The sequence below is a fragment of the Cinclus cinclus genome, chromosome 8, assembly GCF_963662255.1.
Source record: "Cinclus cinclus chromosome 8, bCinCin1.1, whole genome shotgun sequence".
NCBI classification, from domain to species: domain Eukaryota; kingdom Metazoa; phylum Chordata; class Aves; order Passeriformes; family Cinclidae; genus Cinclus; species Cinclus cinclus.
Window position 1 is genome coordinate 14,404,213 of NC_085053.1, and position 24,644 is coordinate 14,428,856.

The following is a 24,644-nucleotide window of genomic DNA, read 5'->3' on the forward strand; positions in this document are numbered from 1 at the left end:
AAATGAAGAGCTTAAGTAGTACAACGTGTGGTAAGAAAGTATGTGGTAATGACCTGGTTAAAATGACAGGCTAGAAAGGATGGATTTCAGTGACGTAGGGATGTCAAAATGGGCCATGAAGAATAGAAAGTGAGTTGTTTATTCTTTGAGTACAGAAAGTCACACAGAGATGCTTTTTAAGCTTTTGTGAATTGTCCCCCTTCGGTGAGCATCTAAATAAATAGGTTCATTATCTGTGCGTTGTCTCATGTAGGTGCCCTGGCGTTTGGCCAGCGGCGACCACATTAGGTCAGTAAGAGGAAAGGCTGAGGACTTTGCATGGAGATGTCTATGTTTTGGTGAATAGTCACCTAATTAACTAGGTGTAGGGCTCATTGACACTCATAGTGATAGTGTAACCAGGTTTAGGCCTATAGCATTACTTAAAACCATAACAATTATGACTGCTGCTGTGATATATCACATGGGCTTGATTGAATTTATAATTCATGGTCCTGGCTATGTAAAACTTGGTACATACTTGACATTATTCAAGTGTATAACTTCGTTATTTTTAGCAAGAAAGTTTTACATTTTAATACCTAGAGGTAAAAGACTACTGAACTAGTCCAACCTCGGCACTAGAAAGAAATAAATTGAACTGTATATGTAACCTTGACTGTACTGTTGATGTAAACTGGCATGGTTCGGATCAGTGCCTTCACATCCCAGACATCAGGTTAGTGTGTTCCAGTCAGGCCTGGTCAGAATAGTCACAGAAAATGTAGTGTGTCATGGGTGTGCACACTTGGTGTGCACTGAGCCTAGACTTCGTCTGTGTTAGCTGCAGTTTTCCATGTATATGCCCACAGTAGTTACTGAAACCTTCAAACTTCTTAAGATGACCCAAATAGTACATGAAAAATTGTTTCCCTGTAGAAAATGCAGGTTGTTTCCTGTCTGCTGTGCTGTCTCCTGTGAATATGGGGAGTAGAATAATATAGCATAGACTTCTTAAAAATGAATTTTCCCTTATTTTCTAATTATGTAGTCTTAATATTTGTTTAGATTGTTCTTATTCTTCTATTAACATTTTTTTAATAATGTGACTATTTTCAGCCTCTGTTTAAAATTCGTGTGATATAATACTGCCCTCTTTATAATACATTTTAATGCCAGAAGAACACGGTCAAACAATAATGGCAGTTGATGAACTTCAAGCTATAATACAAAGATGTGTAAGTAGTTTTCTTTCCTTAGAAGAAATAAGTCTAAGTACTGTGAATTTCTCTTCCTATATTATACTGAAAGCCAAAATGGCCTCAAAAGACAAATCAGCTGTTAGTAGAACTCCTCATGGGGCAGATAAGTTCAGCCTCCCTGTTTCATTGGCTTCTCTGTAGTGCTTATCCCAAGATGCTTGATTATTTATTTATGCTTCTTGGAGAAGGAAGTCTTCTTGTACCTAGGAACAAAAGCTGATGTTGTAGAAAACACATCTTCCAAACAGAATGCTGTAGTCTAGACTTCATGCTATTGAAACACTGACTTGTCTTCTGTAGTAACTTGGTGGCTTTTTTAATATCTGAAAAATGTATAAAAATACAGTGATGCTGCATTTAATTTTGAAATGAAAGCATGGATTTTCTTATTTCCTATTTGACTTTAATAAATATGGAGTTAAACATTAATATTTTCTTTCTAGCAAATTCTGGAAGAAGCTGATTTCAAAGGAGAAGATTTTAATCTGTTTCAGGTAGCAGGTCAGAAATGTTTGGAAGATGGACATGCAGCTCAGTTACTAGAAGTAATTCAAAACGAGAAAAACAAGGTGAGTTTAAGTTTGCAATACATATTAGTGTGTATTAACATCTTTAAATATAAAACTGCTTATTAAGAGAGGAAAGGTCCTTTCCCCGTGGAGCAAGGCTGTACATATGAATAACTAATAATTTGCCCTGTGTTAAGTGCACATTATTCAGTCTTCAGGTAGCTCACAGAAACCCAAGTCACAGGAATCTTAACAAAACCATTAATAACTCTTCTTCTGTGCATGAAGCAAAGAGAGAAGGAAGTAGCAAAGCATAATTAGGAGAAAGCAATAGTGTCCCACTTCTGCAGGACAGGGATTTCAGGGTGTGCTGGGTCTGGCTGGCATGGAGATGGCTTTTATCATGGCAGCCTGCATAGTGCTGAGGTTTAGATTTGAGATTTAGATTAATACACCAGTGTTTGAACTACTGCTGATCAGTGCTTGCACAGCATCGAGGCGTTCTCCATTTCTCACTCTGCCCCCAGTGAGCAGGGAATTTGGGAGGAGACACAGCTGGGACAGCTGACCCAAAGCAGTGAGATATTCCACACCATACAGGATCGTGCTCAGCAGTAGAGATATGCAGATGGGGACCCATTCCAAAGGAGCTGTTGCTTGGAGGCTGGCTGGTTATTGGTTTCCCTGTGGGAGTTGATCTGCATCACTCCCCCTGTCATGACCTGCTGTCTTTAGTCTTTCACTTCTTACATTGTCCTTATCTTCAGAGTTACTCTGTTTTGCTCTTTTGACTCTCGCCCCCGTCCCACTGAGGGACAAGAGCAAGCAAGCAGCTGAAGAGTGCTTAGCTGTTGTCTGGGGTCAGCCTGCCACAAATGGATATAATAATGTTGACCAACTATAGAAGCCAACTAGGCTTATGCTAATTTGAAATACTCATGTCTATGGGATGCTGGGACAATATACCAAATTGAAAAGAGATAAATAGGAAGTTCAGAAAGAAGGTGAAGAGTAGAATATTTTAGCAATGTTACGTGGGGTTCACAATCTGGTTTTGAATTTTGTGAGTTGGGAGTAGCAACTGAAAGTCTCAATCCCCTCATGAGTAATTTGTCCAGATGTTCTTTTAGCACAACTTCTCAGTCCTGTTTTAAATGTGTTGTCATATACATTTAGAGGTATATATTGACATATCAATGTTAATAATTAGAAGAAAACTATACAAAATATGCAGCTGTGTTTATAGGTATGGGGAGAGAATACAGTATGTGTCAAATTATGGCAAGAGTTGCTAAGTATTCAATGACAGTGACAGTAATGGTTACAACCAGGACACTGATCTGTTGTTGCTTTTGGTCTTTATATATACAATCTTTCTGGGTTTAGAAGACATCCAGTTTTGGTTTATTCTCTGAAAATCTGGTTTTTAGGTTATCATCAAGAATATGGGTTGGAATCTCATTTCTCCTCTTGTTAGATGTATTTTCATGTATAAACAAGAAGATGATAAGCGAGAACAATGCCTGAGAATACTTGATCAGTTGGCACAGGTATGGTTTTGAAATACATTATTATGATACAGCAACGTTAGGGAAGTTCTGCACAAAAGGGGGTGCTAGATCATTAATCCATGAAGCTAGTTCACAAACATATTTATACAATTTGATTCTGACAATATTTGCATAATGAATCTACATCACTACTTGGATAAGCTGCTCTTAGTTTAACGTTCTCTCACCTCTATTTAAAGGTACAGAGAATTCTAAGTTCAAGGTGTGTGTTTAGTGGGTGTGATCCCTGTTTGGAAGTGGTAGGCTTAGCATCAGAGGTGTGGTTTTCATTTTAAAATGTGCTAAGTTGATCTGAAGGACACAATCTTACCTGAGTTAGCTAGCTTGAGTAAAACTTAGAGTATGTTGCTAAATGTGTTTTCTAGTATCTAATTCAAGGTCTCTCTGTTCCTGTTCTCTCTTTAGTTGTTTCAAAACCATTATGCAAGACCTTGCCATTTTCAACTCATCTGTGTCTGAATAGCATTTATTGTTCTCTTTTCAATGATTCATTCTGCAAAGTCTTTTCCTTGTATCATTCACCCTTCTTCAATATGAGAATTATTACCTGATTATTCTGATGGAGTAGGAGCAGAAAAATGTTTTAACTGGTAAAAAAAACTCATTCTCTCTAATTTATGCACTCCAAAAACTACTTGCAAACTTTATAGCTTGAGTTAAATTCACACTCAAATTCTACTTCTCTCTCTGCTCCTAAGGATTACTTTGCAAAGGTACTGTGAGTTTTTTACAGCCCATAAAAATCAGATTTAGTGTCAATTTTTACTATTATATGTTTTCAGCTTATATGAAAGTGTACACACAGGTATGTTCTACAGTAGATGTTAACTGTAGGCATGTACTTATTGTTTCATATTTGTTTTCTTAAATCTTATCTTCAATGTTCAGATCTTCTCCCTTGACATTCAGGAACTTCTGTATTTAAGTTTGAATGTGATTAATTTTTTTTTGGTTGTGACCATGGTTATTTAAAAATATGCATTGTTCTTCTCTTGCAGCTCTGCAATCCAAAGGAACTTTTTTTGGGTTTACTTGAGCAGATTGAGCAGACCTCTGGAGAGCAAGTGTGTCAAACTGTCATGTTATTGCTTCAGCCTTTGCAGACAGGTGGGATTCAGTTTATCGTGTGATTTCTGAACTAAATTGTTTTCTCATTTGTTTATCAACTGAGTTTAGCCTTTGCTGGAACTGTTTCAGAATACATCTATCCTGACAAGCTTGACAGTCATGTTCTGCAAAATAACACAAGGCATAAACTTCATGCTTATATTGGGCTGTTAGAAAAAGATTTTAGATGGGACTAATAGCCTCAGTTGAAAAAGCAATATTCAGCTATTTTTCATCATTTGCAAGAATGTGGTCCTATGACAGTTGTATGCATAAATGTAAAGCACTCCTAATGTTGTTGCAGAAAGAGGGAATCACATGAATTTCTGAAATTCTTTATTATTTGACTTTTAAAACATGCAATTCTATTTCTTCATAGTATAAAACTCATTTTGATTGAAGCATGTTGAAATTCTTTATTGGTGAGGGGGGAGTGTTATTCTGGCTTACGTATGAAAATGTAAAATGTTGTGTTTGGCCACTGTCTAGGTAGGTAGCAAGCAGTAGTTTCTATTTTGTTATGTGAGATGAAATTAATGTCGTGCATCAAGCTGAAGTCTGATTGTAGCAAACTCCAGGATATGTTATAGCATTATGTTAGATTTTAACAAGAGAAATAGGTTTTTTTTTTGGGTAGCCAATCTTCATTTAGTCTACACTGAGTCCAGTTGAAGTGGAGAACCTCTGGTGCTACTTCCTCAGTCTGGAAAAGCCTCTGTTATTTTTGCCATGGAGTAAAAACCAGTCAGTTCTCAGCAGAAAAGCTGGGCTATTGTCTCTGGTTTTGCCAAGCACAAAAGGAGTCAAGTAATAAATGCATTTCCTAGGTCAGGTATGTATCATTTTACTTAGCCCAGTTCTAGAAGAGCAGATTTTTTTGGGGTCCTCATCCTGGTGCTGTGGAGAAAGGAAGAACATTGAAATGCATGACAGATTTGATATTTGTTATTTGCAAATAAATGGCCATGTTGACTACAGTATATTAAACTAGGCAGTGATGTTTAGTCTTACTGGATTTGCTCACGTGATTTCAGGTATCAGTCCCTCTCCTTCCCTGAACACAAAATGTTTTCTTACCTAGTCACTTGTTTTTGTTCATGTTTTCCTCTACTAAATAAGTAATAACTTAATGTCTCAAAATTTTCTCTCTTTCCCATTCTTATTTTCTTTCCCCCAGTGCTTTTGAAACTTCAGAACAAGAAGGCCTACTCAGTGGGCTTATCATTGGCCATGATTATGAATCAACTCACTCCCCTACCTGTACCTTACACAAAACAACAAATACAAGAAGATAAACTTGGTCTCTGTCAATGTTGTAATGCAGTGGTGGATTTTGCTAAACCTTTTGTGAATGAAGTTGTTAAAAATATGGAAAAGTCATCAGAATACAATGACATGGAGCTGAAAGAAGAATTAATAAAATTGTGAGCATTTTATGTCTGTATTATATATTCCTGTAACTTTACAAAATGAACAGTAGGCATTTATTATATAGGTAGCAAATAAATAATCTTAGAGTGTTTTATAATGCTGCCAACATATATCTAACTAATGTGGTATTTTAACAAAGAACCCCTAAATAGGCCTTATATGTTTCTGCTTTCTGTTCAGGAGAGGGAAATGGTAAACAGCTATTAGTTGCTGCAATGTGAAGCTGATCTGGTATTCATCTGTTCCTCAAACAGTGAGAATAAGCATAGTCTGGAGGTGAAAACTAAGTAATGCTTCTACAGGAGATTTTTTTTTTTTTTTTTAATTCTCCTTGGAATACCTTGAATAGCAGCAGCTGATATGGATAAAGGCATTATTCTTGGTCCTCAATGACACTATCACAGTCTGTTCTTATGACTGTATTGGTGATTTATTCCAGCCCTTTCTTTTTCAGCTGCATGAAAAGCCTGAAATACCCATTATTGACAGCTCAACTTGAACAACTTGAGGGCATTGAGGAGCATCCTTTTCGGCGTTTTGCAACTGAAATTATAGTGAGTGCAGTTGAAATTCATTACAGTGAGTGCAGAAGCAGTGGTCTAGTTCACAACTGCCTGTAATTTGTTCTAGCACTCATTTTGATTTCTGTATTGGTTAGTGGGGTGACTTACTGGGCTGTGTAAGATATATCCTGCCTTTCCTGTTGGGCACAGTCTGAAACCATGTTTTTAATGCTAATGATGAATTACCTTCTCTCCTCTTTCTCAATAAACTTCTGTTTATGGCATTAGGTAGTGAGAATTGAAGCTAAAGTCAGTAAGTCATGCTTTGACATCTTGCATAATTCTAATTTTCCAAAATGTGTCATCCTGGATGTTGGGTTTGGACATCTCCAGAACAGTGAGCTGACCTTGATCTCCCCATTTCTCTGCAACATGTACAAGAGGAGTTTACACTATGTCCTCAGCCACATGAAGGGTGTGAGGGGGTAACCACTGTGGTATTTCTGATGTACAAATGTCAGGTGTTCCTTGTGTTGTGCACCATGGGAAAGAAAAGCCATGCAAAACAAATCTAACTTTAAATCAGGGCTTGCCCTTAGCAGCTAAATTATGTGTTCCATATTGATTAGTGTGAAGAAACCAAAATACTGAGTATTCTGTGATCTGAAAAACATAGATTTTGTCACATAATGCTTTTGTGAATTTATCGTTACTGATAGCATTGGGGATAAAGAAGCTGAACTGGGAGTTTGCAGATGGTCTTCATTCTGTCTTTTGCTAACTTTTGTGTGCTTGATTTTGCTGTCTTAGTAACATTTTTCTAACACTAGTTATTTTTCCTCCGGGATTTTTTTGGTGTGTTTGCGGCTATATCATAAATATCACATATTTCTATTAATTTTTATATTACAAACATAACATTATATTAATTTATATGCATGCTGTACAACAGTATATATGTAAATACAGCTAGAGCTTTAGAACTTAATTGGTATACAGGTATTTTAAAGGCAACTATAGGAAATCTGTTTTTATTTTTTAGGACATTTTGTGGAATATAGGAGAATTAATACCGTCAGTGTTTGTACATCATAAAAACAAAAGTCCAGACTGGGAGAATCAGGAGTTTGCAGACATAGAGAGAAAGAATTCTGCTGATTCTTTGGCATGTTTGTCATATCTGATCTTTGTTCAGCATTTGGGTATGGAATGCTTTCCAGTGGTTTTTAGGTAAGAATTATTCTTTCATGCTTATTGTTAAGTCTGTACTTCAAAGATTCTTTCTGAGTGGAAGAGAACTTTATTTGTGAATAGTTAAGAATGAAAACTGTACTTCAGTAATATTAATTTTATGTCAACATTTATGCATTTATATTTTATATAACTTATGTAAAGAACATATTTCTGCAGTATGTTCTTTATATAACAGAAGTTATAACTACTTATAGCTTATGTAATATAAAGAACATAATAACTAAACAGTATAAATATAGTTCTATAACTACTATTATAGTTTAATTTTAGATGAGCTGTTCTTTAAAAGATACATAAATGAACAATTAATACGCATTAATTTTCAGCAGGTGACTAATCATAGTAGTATCTACAGTTTCCCCATAAGAGTTCTTAACAGTGATTGGACTTACAATTTTTTATCTATTTTAAAAATGAATAATTTTAGAAAAAATTTAAATTTTTAGAAGAATACTAATCATGTCAAATATATTAATTACGTGCAAATGTATATGGCTTATGCAGTTTAATGTAGCCTGTTTGTTCTCTTCTAGTCCTTCATACCTTCTGCTGTGCAATATGACACATATTGAAGTGCTGCTGAAAAGGTAGTGTTTGTGGAATTTGCAGGTCTAGATAGTGGGTATGATCTTTTACAGTAATCCATAAAAACAAATTTGAACTATAAATAAGTTCAGAGGAGCTTTATAAGCTTGAGCATTAAAATGGCAAGTTCCACTACAGGATGGCTTCTCTTACTAAGAAGCAGAAGTTGTCTAAACATTTATGTATTGTTTTAATCTTGTACTGTAATATCATTTTTAGAAACTTTATTCTGAAAATGTAAAATTGGTAGTTTAAACACATGCAGAATAATTAGTGTATACTTACTTGCCCTTCTATAACAATTATTGCCAAAGGCAACTATTGTGAAAGTACTTATTTGAATGTAGTCTGACATGATGTGCAAAATGATTAAAGGTCATTCTTTTTAACTTTTCTATATATGCTGAGGGGAAAAAAGTCATTTTTACTGTGAAGAGATGAGTCTAATGTTCAGTTGCTCATCAGCAAGCTTTATTCTAAAATTCTTTGGGAAGAGTAATGATGATTCTATATTTAAAAAATAGAAGGCAAATTGTTGAGGGACAAGTTCTTGTTGACCTCTCTTCTACTATTTCTTGAAACACCAACTGTCTTTTTAATTGACAACTTAATTTTTTTTTTCTAGAACAGAAGAATCTGTATTATCTAAAGGACTTGTAAGTTTTTTTTTTTTAATTAAATTTTCAATGTTAGAATGTTTTATTTTTTCAGTTTAAGGAATTGTAAAACTTTTATTTCTACTTCTAAGAGAGGTGTAACTGATAGTTCAGATAATAGTGCCAGAAATATTTTGAAGCTTAATTAAGTATTCTTCAGACCTACAAATACCTGTATTTATTAAACTTTACAGTCCTGCATAAATGTTTAAATTACAGCTATCACTTATAATTTCAGCTGCTTGGAACTTGCAATATCTGAGTGAGTATTTATGAGTGAAAGCTGTTTTAGCCATGAACTGTTAAGATGATAGATTAATGTCCTGTATATGTGCATAATGTGGGCATCTTTCTTTTCTTTCCCCCACCTGCAGGATCTGTTTGAGAGCTGTTTATTGAGAATGGAAGATAACAGCCTTCTCCATCACTATTTAGAATTCAGAGACTTCATTAATGTACCTCAGGTAATAAGAAACAGTGTACAGAAGTCTTCAAAGTTTGATTAGAAATAATCCCTAGGTGCCCTCTAGTGTTTGAGAGGGGGCATTTTACTGGACCTTTATACACCTGTGCTGTTAAATTGAAACCTTCGATGTCGTGCTGTACAGAATTGTCTTTTCTACCTGCTGCAGCATGAAGTGTCAGTGACAATTAAAATACACCCAGTGTATGCACAGCTCACTGAAGCAGGTGGGCACACATCTTAGTTGGAAGGTGGTGCTTGCTCATTTTTGTCTCCTTCTTGCCAATCTGCTTCTTGGCTACATTATTAGCTGAAACCAACTTTACAAGAATAGTGTTCTTGCAGATCAGCCCTGGGATTTTGACCTCTGAAGCTAGCATGAATTTCTCTGATGAGACTTTTCTATAATCACCAGGGCATTTTCAAGTGTGCTGTGGGCTTTTTGTTTGGTTTGTTTTTTTTTAAAGTTCTGAGTAGATTTTAGTCAGTGTGATGTAATGTAATAATCTGTAGTAATTATAAATTGTATTTCCTTTTTCTGATTGCAGGATTTAGTGAAAATTATGACCCTTTGTCCCATGGAGCATATGGTATGTTAAGTGGCCTACAGAATCAGTTGGATTCTGAATGCTGAATTAATTCTTTCAGAATTCATTTGATGAACATCTGTTTTCTTTAGGGAAAGAAGAGTTTAAATATTTTGCAGTTGTTCATAGACAAGTTTGATACAGAGGGAAAATACACATTATTCAGGTACGCATCCAAGTTACTGTAGGTTGTGTAATATCAGCCCTAGTGCAACTTAATTGCATTGATACAATGATTTCTGACAGAATTTCCATTTGGTAAGCCAAATTAATTTTACTATATTAATTTTTGATAAATAATGAATTTCCATGGCCTTATATAAAATTAGCTGTCTTATGTAAGCCACCATTTAAAGGTTACTTAGTCATGCTGTTCTGTGGTAAAACTCCCACTTGGTGAATTTATTTAAGTTTTGAGCTAACACTCTGGACAGCTTTGAAGAGATAGTATCCTTGTTTTGTTTGTTTGAAGGTGTTTACTGAAGACAAGCAACCATGCTGGTGTGGAAGGATACATCATTAAAAATATAAAGGATCAAATTCACTTAGCATTAACGGTGAGGCTGTTACCAATAAAAACCAAGTTGCCTTCTCAAAATTCTATCAGTATGATGTTGGGAAAATGTTTACAACTTAAACTTTGAGTGATGCATTAAAAAAATTCACTTTGAAAAGACACATAAGATTAGAAGAGTTTATTAAAAATATTACTTTGGAATTTTCTGTCTATGCATATTTAGTTTGTAATTTTACAGTTGAATTTTAAATTGCACAATCTTACTGTATTTTTCTAAGAAGTTATTACCTTTTCTGAACTTGAAAATACATTTCTTTCTTAAAGTGGAACTGCTCAGTATATTGTTTGATCCCTACAGTTCCTCATTTTTAAAATGTAATTCAAATACTACTGTCCAGATAGAATTATTAATTTTTTCTTTGCTTTTATGATGACAGTCAGCATTTTATTATGAGTGCTTTGCAAATGATAAATCCATCAGGAAGGGTTGGGCTAGATCAAAGCCATTCTAATCTCATATTTTATAATAATTATACCAGAAAGTTGGGAAAACTAATTAAAACTAAATTATTAACTTTTTACTGTGCAACTTCCAAATTCTCTTACTATGTTTCTACCATTTCTTTCCTGACTGTCAAAAAGACAGTTTTAAAATTATGAAGAGCCTGATTTGTGTGCTTCACTCAAGTGGAGTAAACTTTTCAGGTTTATGCAAGTTATTGTTACATTATTATTACCTAAATTTTGCACTCAGCTGAACATTTTGTATTTTTTTTTTTCAGAAGGAGTATGACATTTGGTTTACAGGACATCACCTGATCTCCCTTCTAGATTTAGTACTTTCACTTCCAGAAGGTGCTGAGACTGATCTTCTGCAAAACTCAGACAGGTGAGTTGTAATTGCAATTAAAAGCTTTTCTCCTTTCTTCTTATTGAAAAAGACTTGAAACTACCTTACTACAATAATGTATGCTGTCATGTCATTGATGAGGTGACAACATCAATGTATTTTAAGGTTTTGGTACTAGAAATGGAAATGGAAACTTTTATTTTAGCCATCTGTGCACAGAAGAATGTCACAATGCCATTGCATTAATTTTTAACAATAAAAAAGGATGTCCTTCTCCATTCCCCGAGGATGTAAGACTTCAGAAATGACATAACTAATGGGTAAAGCATTATTATCTCAGGAATGCAGGGTTTGTCAGCTCTGTGCAGAAGTACCTGGAGGAATAAAAGCAGTGTGTGGTGTCTAATGTGATACAGGGAAATAACAATTATCAGATGCAACCTACGGTGCAAGGCATCTTTGAGGCAGTTTCACAGATTGCTACTGGGAATCCAATGTCTCATGAGTAGGATTGCAGATCCACCTGAACGGTAAATAATTGCATTAAAAAATAAAAAAAAATAACTGAAATGTGTCTGAAAGATCTTGTGTATATAGGGTAAGTTTTTCTATATTATCAATAATTTGATGATGCTTGGGCTTGTAAATCAGTGGGGAGATAATGTCCAGATGGACAAACACCTACTTAAAAAAGCCCAGAAGTATGATGTTCAACTGTACTTGTTATCTGGAAAAAACAAGAATTAATTTCTACTCTAAAGTATGGCAAAGCAAAAAAAAATTATTTTAGAAAGCAAACTCAAAAGTAAAAATTCAGTACAGTAATAAAGAAAATAGTCACACTAGTTTCAAATCAACTTTGGATCACCAGTGATACATATTATAAATTCTGTGATAAGGTTCTGTCTCATGAGAGAGCTCTTTCCCTCACAATCACTGGCCTTCTCCAACCTGATGACTGTTCAGTTTTACTTGCAGTGTGAACTGTTGTAGGACCATACTACACACTGGTGCTCTAGGTGGAGCTATACTGCTCAACAGATGGGTGGTTGCTTTTTGTAGGAATGGATACTCCTAACGTGACTGGCTACTGGACAATTAAAATTACTCTCTGGTAATGGGTATCTGTATGTTTTTAATTCACAGGATTATGGCATCACTAAATCTGCTGAGATACTTAGTCATTAAGGATTGTGAAAGTGACAACCAAGTACGTACTGTTTGATTTGAAAATGATTGATTAGCTGAGAGGGGAATTCACATGAACACTGTTATCCTTGATTCAAAAAACGTGGGGTTTGCATTTTTCTTTGCAATGGTTAGTTCCCCAGACGTGATGCTTTTATTAAGCAAAACAAACTACTCCTTTTACTCTGCCTGTTGTACTGTGATCTATATCCATAACATTAGAGTATGTCACCACAAAATCACATACCCAACAAGTAGTCCCAAATGAAAAAAATTGTTATTTTTGCTTATTTATTTGCTGGTATCCCTCAAACCTCCAGTTGGATTTCTTTATAACAATAATAATACAAAGTAATATCATTTTCTGGTTTCTGAAGTACATAAAAAAAATTCTGATCTACTTTTAGACTAATTTGAGATCTAGGAATAAATTTTGTAAGTGCCTGATAATGTTACTAATCTAAGTAGAGTAAAAGTGAAGTAACTTGTACTGATTCCCGAAATCATCATGAAAATTAAGAGCAGAAATAGCTTTCAGAGGGGGCATTTCTGATTTACTACTTATGTAATTAGTTAATATTGGAAGACTGTATCTGTTTGTCATATTTAAGGGGTGATTACTATATAAGTACTCATAATGGTCTCCTCAGTTACATAGCTTTGTAAGAAAAGTAAGAATTTCTCTTTTATTCTTGATATAAAAACTACATGTAGAAGCACTCAGCTGCTCTAGCAGTGCTGTCTAGTACCTGGCAAAAAGAATGTCCATACAGTTTGAGGAAAAAATAGCATCACGTCTTCTGAAGATTTTCCCTTAAATTTAGCCTCTGTCAGTTCTTCTTGACTTTCTCCCTGTCTCTCTTCATACAGTGCAAGTGAGGCAGAAAGAAAATGCCTCCTTTCACGTCAGTTCAGATATTTTGATTGCTGTGTAAGAAGCATTTTCATTAATTAAGTTTAAAAATAAGTATTTTTCTAGAAAGTTCCTTTTTTTAGCCACATTCTGGTGGAAGTAATTACTGTTCTTATTTGAACTGTTAACTGTGTCATTTAGTATTAAAATGTGGTGAATTTTCCACTGTCATTAGTGGACTCTCTGTACTTAACATTGAAAATTCTTATTTTTATTGTCCTTATTCTGCCTTTTGAGGATACTGCCTGAAGAAAGGAGTTGTATAAATGGCTCCTATATCTAAGGACACAAAGGCTGCTTTGTATTTGTTTCCTTCTACAGCAGTTTGTAGCAAACCCAAGCTTATTTTCCTCTGTATCTCTGAACAGCCTCGGTTTGGAGCATCTTTTCCTTGCACCTTCTGTTGCCTGAGTACCATTATTGTAAACTCTTTCTATCTACCCATTTCAAACTGGGGAGAATTTCCTTGTCACTGTGGCTACCATGCTGAAGGATGGGAGAGTAGCAGATGCAGTAACATTATTGCAATGCTTTTAGAATGCCATATAGATATTTGGGAAGTATGGTATTTATCACAACTTTCATTTGGCAATGCAATACAGTGTTAATTCAGGAATGGTAATTTAAATATTTGTTCTGTTTTACTGCTGAATTATCTGAGAGGAGCCTACCCACTGCCATTTACTTGCTGTAGAGAAAGGGCCTAGAACCTCCCCTCCAACACATTAAGATTCTTTCAGCTCTGTTTACAAGAACAAGTTGAAAATGTGCATTTCCACTGCTGTAGTTGGCAGCCTATACACTAAGTCCTCACTCCCTGTGCACCCTTTTTAATTTTGACTGCTTCATGAGCCAGAGGGAGAGGTTCTTAAATATCCATCACAATGCTATTCCTGCTTAGATGCATGAGTCTTACTTTTTTTTCTCTTTTCCTTCCACCACAGAAGTGTATGTTATAGAGACTAGTCAAAACACTTGTGCTGAAAAGCTTAGTATTGCAATGCTTCATTTAAACTGTTTTGTAACCTTCTGTTCTGTTTGACTAGACTGGTGTATGGACCACATTTGGCAAGATAGAGCAGAATTTCTTAAAACCACTGCGTGTAGGACTCAATATGTCAAAAGCACATTATGAAGCAGAAATAAAAAATAAGAAAGAAAACAGAAAAGGTCAGTTTTTGTTGTTTTTTTTTGTTCTTAGGTTTATTCATGTCTGGAAACTTTGGTAGTCCTTTGTAAATGAGGAACTTGTGAATGCTGCATAGATCAGGTTTTATTTAATTGTTGACACTGTTCCAAACTTCAAATAATAATTCAGTAGTTGCTGCATTAAAAAAATATCGTAATTGGGCAGAAAAATCTGAATTTATCTGTCATCACATTTGTCAATCTAATGGAGACCTGATAAACTGTCACATGAAGACCTTCAGAGCTTGTTCTGCATTTATACTTTTGATTTTAATGTTACAAAGGAGAAACTAAGTTTCTCTGAACACATAACCCTTAGGTTTCATACCAGGTGTGAGAGGGTTAAGAAGAGAAAATAAGTCACACTGCTCTCTAAAGCCTGAAGCATTACATTCATTGCTTTAGTACATTATTTTTTTTAATCTGACACACAGAATCAGATTGTGCTCTGGGTTAAGCAGACACATTGTGTGGGGCACAAGAGCTGTAGCTGCTTTAGGCAATCTCTCTGTATGTCAGATCCTCTGTTCCTTGTGGTCTCCAGTATAATTAAGATAGCCCAAGGAATTTCTGTCTGCTACTAAAAATGTCAATACAGCTTTTTGCCCCTAGTCTTAGCCTCTTCCATTGCAAACTATGTACTTATGAGAAAAAGAAGGGGATTTTTTTTCTCAAGACAACCTGTGGATATCTTTCTAAAGGAAATCCTTCAAAATTAATGAGGAAGCTTTTTTTCTTAAGTCCCTCTTACACTTCCCTAGCCTTCAACAAAGTGTAAAGAAATTTGAGTTTGGGAGAGAACATCTAACTTGTAACAGTAAATGGTTTCGCTTTCTTCCCTAGTGTTTAATCTTTGTAAGCATCACATTGAATTTCAAATACGTGGTCTGAATGTAAGAGGTTTTTCCCCTTATTTTTCAGACCTGTCCCTGTAGTTTAGCCTGCTGCAAGTAATCTGTCTGAAACAGAGAAGCCTGCAGCCTTTTCTTAATAAAATAAGTATTTAATGTCTGGATTCATTAAGTCAAGCTAAAGAACCTCCCACTATCTCCCTGGATGTGGAAATACTAAAAAGGTATCAAAACCAGGCCAGATAGCATTTTCTTTTTCCTTTCAAAGAACATGTGAGTTCTATAAAATTGGTTCATTTGCAGATCTTGCCTCTTTAGTAATGTGTTTGTGTTTTTATACAAAGTATTAAGATATCATCCAACTCCAACCATATTCCTCTTAGGTTCAGCACCCTCTGTCATGTGTTTTGTCAATCCCTGGATTTCTCTTCTTAACAATTACTGCCATGAAATGCTGATATTTTAAATATTCTTTTAATTCTAAGAGTCATGTTGGTTTCATGTTTTCTTCTACAGAGGCACACAGTTCTAACACAGTTTGTTCTGTAACTGTTGGTGGGGAAAAGATGCCTGCCATGACTACTGGAATGCAGCTTCAAGTGAGTTTGTACTTCCCTTCAGTCACCCAGAAGTACTGACTTTTTTTTTTTTTTTTTTTTTTTTTCAATGTGGAGATAAAAGTAAATGTAAAATGGGTAAAAAATAATCTAATAAAAGTAACACTCATCTTTCTTGTCATTTCAGGTTTTACACTCAGCTCTCTTCACATTTGATTTAATAGAAAGTGTTCTAGCTCGAGTAGAAGAACTCATTGAAGTGAAAACAAAAGCTGTAATGGATGAAAATAGTTGAGGCAGCTGAAGGGTTTGAATTACCATACTCTTGGCAAGATCATCTGGACTATGAGACTTCAGTTGCAAGGCAGGCTAAGGCCCTTTAAAGAAGAGCAATTTAGAGTGGCCTCCAGAACTGCAAATGCTGCTCTTCATCAGTCTTGCTGCTGTTCTTTTATATCTTCTTTTGCTCTTATTGCATGTGATTTGCAGATATGGTCTATTTACTCCTTTTCAGAATTTGATGCTTTTTCTTAAGTTTAGAAACTAAAAACAAAGCAGAGGTGTGTTCTTCTCTGTGGCAAGGAGGCATGGTTAGGCATTTATTTTTTTAGTTTTCGGAATTTGTTGGGTAATAGTTGCTGACTGGTGTTGTGAATTACAAAGATTTTTATCAAGTGATTGAAGAGCCATTAATTAAAGAGCATAAGGTATTTTTATTAGCACATTTTAATGTTGACAAACGAGCTTCTCTATTTGCAGACAGGACTGTAAGGTACAGATAGATAACAGTATAGAATATACTATATGTAAATAGTAAAGACACTGTGGCAAAGGAAACCAAGTTTAAAGAAAAACACATCAACTTTGAGCCAAATAAGATGTTAGTAACATAACAGATAACACTTGTTAAAAAACATTCTAAGGCTGCAATACATACAGCTACTGTATTTAGAGATAGCTGTATTTTGGAATTACTTTGATCAAACTTATCTTTAATCAAACAGTTTTCCTTAAGATATACTAAATATTTTGGGGAATTGTTAATAAACAGATGAGCCTCTAAGGTCAGAACCAAGTTAAAAATAAGGATGACTTTCTATAGTGCAGCTAAACCACTTTTTTTTCCCCTCCCTAGAAAGCACATTTGGTATCAAATATGCTATTTTTCACTGTATAGCTGTTTAATATGAATTTTCTTTCCAAATGCATATGTTGTATGTAGTCTTTTGAAATGTAACTATATTTTTAAGAACATTTTCTATTTTGTTTAAAACGTAGCCACTCTATTTATGAATAAAAAACCAAATATTAAGTTAATTACAGTGCGATTGGTACTCTTGAAGCATCTTCCAAACTGGACTTTTTTCTATTATTTGGGCCTTTGTCATTTCCATTTTGCAACGAGTATCATCTGCTTGTGGCTTGGAAGTTATCTTAGAGAAAAGAAAAATAATATGAGTAGAACACAGTGACTTTTAGGTAACAGAATATTCAACATTTCGTTTTTCCAATAGTAGAAATTCAAAATTATTCAGCATTGCAATCTGAATTGTGAGTTCTGAAGTAGGTGTTCAGGAATGCTGTACACAGAGGTGATAGTATTTCAACAGGAGTTTACAGTAAATTAAGACATCTGAACTTAACAATGGTAAATAGGAGCCAAACAAGCTCTTACCTAATTTCTTTTTTTAAATGCTATTAAGAGCTATTAAGTTACCTTTAATAGTAAAGACTCAGCTAATGCATCAGAGTACCAGTCCTACCTTAGTGTATTAATGGATTGTGGTCAGTATTGCCTAAAAAGTTCCATTAAGGAAAACCAAGTATTATATAGTTCTTGGCTTTTCCTGAGCAATACACTAATATTTTTAAGTGTATGCAACTGGACTTACCTTAGCCATCGTTAGCATTAATTTAACAATTTCAGCAGGATTATGAACTGGTATTACACGTAAATTGCTGCCCAGGAATCTGCACATCAAAATAAAGAAGATTACTTTTAGAATATGTATTTAATTTGTTAAGCCTTAAAACTCAAACAGCATTCCCACATGATGTAAACAGCTTTTTAGTGTGCAGTTTTACTTACAGAGAAAGCTGCTTTTATCTTGAAAGGCAAGTGCAGCATTCATGCTGTTAGTAAAGCCATCTGTCCCCTTTCTGTACCACTTATTGAGGTGGGATTTGGAAGGGTTCATTTCTTTATCTAGGTCTCTTCAACAATCAATCAATCAGTACTTCTTAAGCATGTGTACATTCAGAGAGAGCTAAACCCTCTTCTGTGATACTGCTGAAGACTCTTCTCAGTAAAAAATGTTTGGGTTGTTTTTACGACTGGAAGAACACAGCAAAATATCTAAAAACAGTGTGCTAAAAATACTGCAGAATTCGAACTAAATCTCTGTCATGTACTAGAAATAAAACAACCTGTATTCCAGACACCATTAAAATAATGAGATAATTCCATTGCTTTCATGTAAAGACTTGTTCACTCAATGCTTTAACCTAAAATGAATTCTATAAATAGTGTTCTTCATATGCATTCATTCTTGAGAAGGGGATCTGAAGATTTAAAATAGTAGCATGAGTTGTCATTCAGAGAGGTTAGGGAAGAGACATCACAGCTTAGGCAAGCACAGAGCCTCTCCCCAAGCACACCTTAAGTGTGCTGTAGCAATGATGTTACCTTTGCTGCTGTTTTCTGTTGTAGAGCTACAACAGGAGAGGGGCTTCGCAACAAAGAATGAGGAATTTTAAATAACCAAAATGAACTGAAATAATGCAGATGAAGTGCCCAGCTGCTCGGCTGCATAGTCCCCTGTGACCTCCCCTTGTGCCTGCCACCTGTTCTTCCCAGCAATCTGTCTGATGACTTGGACTCATTCACATTGAGACCTCCTGCTAGTAAGGTATCTCATCTGAACTTGTCTGCCAGCTTCTAATTAGCAAAAATAAATGTTACAGGCACTGTCCTTCTCTAAGCATAGGCACTCAGGTCCCTGGTGAGTTTTGCTAAAATGTGATGTCAGAACAAGAGTTGATTTACATATAGAGATTAGGGAAATAAACTGATGCAATTTTGCTAATACTAGAATGGACCAAATAAAGCATGAATTAACAAAATGCAACAAAGAAACAATTACACGTACTTACCTAGTTCCATGAAAACCCATTTCTATAATTAGTTTTGCTTCCAATTACAGCAGGTCTAAATTTAACACTAAATTTAGTGTTGTTAATTTGATTGATGGACAGAATACTGGGCATTTGAACACATCTGGCCTTTCCTCCAAGGTGTTTAAAACTTACCATGCAATGTACTGAGGTTGTTTGTGGAATGCTCATTTCAGCTGTGATGATAAACACTACTTTTCTCCCACTTCCCCCATGCTATACACAACTCTACATAAAGTGTTTATGTTGTTAAAAGAACACTATAGTTTTCTTGTTAACAATAATAAAAAATAATCGTTCCCCAACTGCAGCAAAACCATAGATAAGCAGAAAGAAGCAGTGACAGAAGACGACCTGACAATACTAAGGGGCTTTGTTTTTCATCAAATCCAACAGGTGGCTTGTACTTTCAAAGGGGATATGGCGCAAGGTTCAAGCCCACCAGGAGAAGCTCAGTCAGAGATTTATAAGCAATAGCAGAACTTCAAGCTTCCTAGTAGTAAAAAAAGCACATGCATTTAAATATATATATATTTATATATAAAATTATCCCTTGTCAACAACAATTTGATAGTGCTTGCAATGAAAAAAACCATTATTTTAATAAAATTACTGACTTGCCAATGGAACACTGTTCCAAAACATCACATTATAGTGATGAGCATGTGCACAAAACCCATTGTACTTAACCACAAAGTAGATTGAGAATTAGCATTGGCATTACCTGAATAACATGGTCTTGCTGAATGGTGGCTAAACTTCTAAAACCTCTCATGAAAATTTACAAGATTTTCACAAACAGGTAATAGATTTCTCACGTTTCATCTCATACACTCTATTCATCAGCACTTGGCAGTATGCCCAGGATTTAATGAAACTGGTGCTAGTTACCTCGAGGAGGTAAAGACCAGACTTCATTAGAATAGTCACTTCTTTGAGGCCAAGAGTGACAATCAACTGCAGTTAGGGCCATTGTACCTACAAGAAAATAGTTCTGACTACAAGCATGGGGCATAATCTGATTGCTGTTGTCAGCAGATACGTACTAAATTATGCAAGTTTCCAGACTTCATTAGAAATCCGAGAGAAAAATTTTAAACAAACCAGTTTTAATATTGTCTATACTTTTGGTGAAAACATTGATTATTTAATTGTTCTAGTACAGTGTATCACATGCTGTTCCAAGTAAACATTTTAAAAGCTAGTAAAAAATCTGCACTTTAAAATAAAGCCTTTTCTCATGATGTAAACTTGCCTGTTCTGTTTTGAAAATGACCACGAAAATATGATTACAGAGTTAAGAAAATTGGCTCATTTTCCAATTTATATTACATAGCCCTAAAATGACTGAAAGGAATCTTATTTGCTATGTTTGGAGGAACATCCTCTTTTGTTACCTGTGATATGTCAGATTGATTCACCTGGCATTCTTTTTATTTGCTATTAATAAACAAATGCTTTATTTTTTTTTTTTTACAGTGCATTAGTAAAATAAAATTTGTGTGTTCCTGAAATAATTCACAAAGGGTAAGGTTGGAAGGGACCACAGTGTGTCAACTCCAACCTCCCTACTCAAGCAGAGTCGTCCTAGAACACACTGCACAGGATTACATCCAGATGGTTCTGGAATATCTCCAGTGAGGGACTCCACACCCCCTGGGCAACCTGTTCCAGTGTTCAGTCACCCTCACAGTGAAGAAGTTCTTCCTCATATTCAGGTGAAATTCCCTGTGCAACAGTTTCTGTCCATTGCCTCTTGTCCTATTTATTCCTAAAACAATATTTCCAAATCCAAGACTGTTATTTCATTTCTTCTTAGGAATATAAAGTTCAATTTGATGTTGAAATTATACCTTCTCTGAATCCTGAACATGACACTCCATTCTTCTGGTCCATGAAGAGCAGCTGACAAAACTAAAAAGCTGTTCCGATGAATGTTTATGAACTTCTGAATTCTTTTGGAAAATTCTTCTTCCCCTGCCCTAAGCAAGTCTTGAGTGTCTGCCAGTAGAAATGCAATGCCTGTTGAGGAAACTGCTGTAAGTGTACAGGGCAGGGCAGTAGTGGGATAAAGTTCTCAGCACAAACTGGGAAGCACAATTCTTAAAGCAACCATTTGTTTGAAATGAAATGGAACAGAACATGAATGAATTTCCACATCCCTGACAGGGAGATTTGGCCAGTGATGACCAGTAGTTAAATGACTAGTAGTTAAGATTAAACTACAAGTATCTCAGTTTATTTTTCTACCACAACATCAAAAAAACTCACCAACTATTCAATCCACTCAAAGTAGACACATCTGAATGCCTTTGAGAGGACATAGTTCAGAAACAAGCAACTGCTATAAAGGAATGAATTTGAGGCAAACACAAAGGCTGACTGAAAAGCTTAGGAAGACCTGTTTCTAAATGAAAGAAACACTTGTAAAATCTTAAAAGTCAGCTAAGCTCTCTTCCATGAAAAATGAATTTACAGCTCTGTAAACTTAAGTTGTTCTGAAAGGGAAGGTTAAGAAGGCTGACGTTTAGGAGGGTTGACAACTGAGCATACAAAAGTCTACCTTACTGTGTGCTAGCCCTTCAAGTTCAAAAAAACTGTAGTATCTCATCTATATGTCTAGACCATCTTCAAAAAAGGAAAACCAGCTATTTCATGTTTCAGTTTCAGTGATTTCCTAATCAAATCTACTCAAATAATCCTTTCCTCACCTCCTCTGCTACCACCAGCTGTGCAAATTCAACTTGGAATTTGAAAGCCAAAGATGTTGGTTCACTCTTACATTTACAGCCACGTATACTAAAGATTTTGATGGCAGCTTTGGTATTTAGCATGTTTGCTCAGTTATAACATGAATTTACTGAACAATTCAGCTGATGATCACCCAATCTCATGTAGCTGTTCCATAACACATCCAAAAAATAAAATACAATGAATGCGAAAATAAAATAGAATTAAAATGTTCAATCCCTAACATTATCTATTTCATCCTCTGATTTACATACAATCATAGCACAGCTCCTTCCACTACTGCACAACATCCCAACAAGGCAGATTTTATTTAGCTTAGTGTAGCCCACAACTAATTGACTGGCCTGATTTTGTACTTCTTTGGATTTTATGATTTATAAGCATAAACTTTAAAGTACTGTACCAGAAAGAGGAAAAATCACAGATCCAGTTTCCACTGATTCTGAGTATCGAACTCGGTGTTGCTGCCTCTGCAGAACTGTAGAAATTTCATGATCCTAGATAAATTTTAAAAGGCTATTTTGAAAAGTTTTCAGCCAACAAGTAAAAAATATTCTTAATCAGCCAAACCACTGTAGATAGACCTTTGGCACTGTTGTTCAAAAAGTATTTCTTATTCCACTTAAAATTTTAAAAAGTAAGAAAATGCTGAACATGATGAATTAAGGAAATTTTGAAGTATTTGATTGGAAGTTACAAACACTAAATAACAATTCTGCACGGGTGTGTTCAGTTTGTGTCTTTATGCATAATGCATAAAGAAGCTCAAACATTTTACAGTCTGTCCTGGTAAGATAAGCTAAAGGAAGATTTGCAGAAGTGAGGAACATACAGTAGTGTTTCTATGACTCTGGTTAATTAGGCTGCATTATTTTCACAGATGTCAGCATCTCAGCTGGAAAATTGTTCAGAAATTCTGTATGGGACATGATTTTCTTTAAAGCTTTTTGACAGAATGCAATCCACACAGGAAAACTAGAACATTGCAGTATGCAGCATAATCATCTACAGAATGGAATGTGTTTGGATGTATTTTTCAGCCTGCAAAAAGCATTTCTGCAGTAATTTCCACAGAAGCTGCACGAACACACATATATTAAAGGTTAAATCATTGAACCATTTTAGCTAATAACATTTTCTTTAACCCACCCATTCGAAACACAGCCAGCCTGCTAATAAAGGGAAGTGTCATGATTTAGTGGAAGAGTACAACACAAAATCTAGATGGCAAGTGAACCTTGAAGGAAAAATTAACCAGAAATGTCACGCTTTCAAGTGGTCTGGAAAGGGAACCTCAGTGGCAACTGCTTGTAAGGTTTAGCTACATTTTGGAAAAAAAAAAAATCTCAGCCTCAAAGCTGAATTGCTAAAACTGCTGAATTATTTAATGTACAAATATAAACAACAGCTATATGAAAATGACAGCTCATAACCAAAACTGGTACAGTAAAGCCATACTGGATTTGCATGCAGTTACCTCCATCGCTTTGCTTATGGGGAGCCCTTACTAAGAGCAGTAGTTTTGACTATTTCTGGGGTTAGGAGTGAGTTATGCTGGTAAAGCTGATGAAAACACTCCCACCATATTATGGCACAAACATACACAGTTTATAGGCTGTAAATTCCAAAATGAGCAGGCAAGTAAGTATAAGCTTTAAACTGAGGCGATTCAGGAATTACTTCAGCACAGTTCACCCATTTACACAATGGAGACAGGGTGATAACCTTGTCAGCCAAGCTAGCACAAGACATCCTTGCTTGTGAATCAAAGCTCTTGCCTCTCAGTTCTCGCCAGCTGGCATGAAATTGGCCTCAGCTGCAGAAGCTAATTACCAGCTCCTTAACATACCCTTTCACTTTACTTGGGAGTGGAGTCAAGGGTTCTGATGTTAACAGATAAAATACATATTAACACCTGTAAAACTCAGTATTTTAAATTGAATTATGTAGTTATGGCATAATGGTCTACCCCCATGTTGATACTGTATAGGAAAAAAATATTTAGTGAGGAATTCAGAAAATTCAGCAACATTTCTGATGGAATTATTTATAGAGCAAACTGAAAGAGGCATCAGTGCAGTGCAAAAACGATGAGTCAGGAGAATATCCTAAAGCAGTGTAACTCAGAATAGCAGGTGGCAAGAATACTAAATAGATATGGAAGCAGTTAGGAGAAAATACAGCTGCACACAAAAAGAACCAGCATTCTAATAGAAGCAGCTTCAGACTAATATCTGTTTCATCCTGAAAAAGCTGTATTCATTGACACTGAATAAAATATTTCCATATACAGAATATAGGAAATTGTTCTTTCAGCCCTTCCTAGTGAGTCAGACGCCGGTGTTGACAAGCGGTACCTACCTGCAGAGCTGTGCTCATAATGACCGTCGTTATCCACCTTGTCTGCTCCGGCCCGCAGCTCCCCGCCATTCTTTCCAGAGGTTTAATAGCTCTGCAGTGAGGTGCCACTTCTGGAAAGTTTGGGGAAAAGAGACGACAAGTATTTTCTGCCAGTTAACGAGGTGAGATGTGTCTGACGTACACGGACGTGTTAAAGAGCTGATTAAAAACGAGCGGAACGCCGGCAGAAGCGAGAGGCAGCCCCGAGCCTGGGGGTTCCCGTTAGCTCCAAATCCAGCTGTCCCCAAAGCCAGCCTCAGCCGAACCCAATGCTGCTCCCAATACAGCCTCAGTCACCCCCAGTGGAGCCTCAGGAGCTCCTTTCCCGGCCTGAAACCCGCCTGGCGC

At 35.7% G+C, this 24,644-nt stretch overlaps 2 protein-coding genes across 2 annotated transcripts; one reads left to right on the top strand and one right to left on the bottom strand.

Moving 5' to 3' along the window:
• The first annotated feature begins 1,151 nt into the window (after window positions 1–1,151).
• On the top strand, window positions 1,152–16,266 carry GLMN (glomulin, FKBP associated protein). Its single transcript, XM_062497279.1, has 18 exons — window positions 1,152–1,217; window positions 1,685–1,810; window positions 3,181–3,300; window positions 4,320–4,428; window positions 5,606–5,852; window positions 6,314–6,413; window positions 7,405–7,592; window positions 8,150–8,203; window positions 8,827–8,857; window positions 9,232–9,321; window positions 9,869–9,910; window positions 10,000–10,073; window positions 10,380–10,464; window positions 11,207–11,313; window positions 12,421–12,484; window positions 14,422–14,545; window positions 15,931–16,013; window positions 16,159–16,266. The coding sequence occupies exons 1-18, from the start codon at window positions 1,152–1,154 to the stop codon at window positions 16,264–16,266; spliced, it is 1,818 nt and encodes a 605-aa protein (XP_062353263.1).
• Window positions 16,267–17,284: 1,018 nt separating this feature from the next.
• C8H1orf146 (chromosome 8 C1orf146 homolog) lies at window positions 17,285–24,326 on the bottom strand. The gene is made up of 5 exons (XM_062497919.1): window positions 24,258–24,326; window positions 22,300–22,393; window positions 20,999–21,167; window positions 17,864–17,942; window positions 17,285–17,404 (listed from the first exon to the last, which is right to left on the bottom strand). Exons 1-5 carry the CDS (start codon window positions 24,324–24,326, stop codon window positions 17,285–17,287), a joined length of 531 nt encoding a protein of 176 aa, XP_062353903.1.
• Window positions 24,327–24,644: the final 318 nt, after the last annotated feature.

What these genes read in the sequence shown, in the direction of transcription:
- C8H1orf146 (XM_062497919.1), bottom strand. Translation starts at nt 24,326, where the DNA reads ATGGCGGGGAGCTGCGGGCCGGAGCAGACAAGGTGGATAACGACGGTC. An exon ending in TGTGATTTTTCCTCTTTCTG is followed by an intron (nt 21,168 to 22,299) that starts GTACAGTACTTT and finishes TTTCCTCAACAG; the next exon opens with GCATTGCATTTCTACTGGCA. An exon ending in ATGTTCAGGATTCAGAGAAG is followed by an intron (nt 17,943 to 20,998) that starts GTATAATTTCAA and finishes TTTGATGTGCAG; the next exon opens with ATTCCTGGGCAGCAATTTAC.
- GLMN (XM_062497279.1), top strand. Translation starts at nt 1,152, where the DNA reads ATGCCAGAAGAACACGGTCAAACAATAATGGCAGTTGATGAACTTCAA. An exon ending in TGCTTTCCAGTGGTTTTTAG is followed by an intron (nt 7,593 to 8,149) that starts GTAAGAATTATT and finishes GTTCTCTTCTAG; the next exon opens with TCCTTCATACCTTCTGCTGT. An exon ending in ATTGAAGTGCTGCTGAAAAG is followed by an intron (nt 8,204 to 8,826) that starts GTAGTGTTTGTG and finishes TTTTTTTTCTAG; the next exon opens with AACAGAAGAATCTGTATTAT.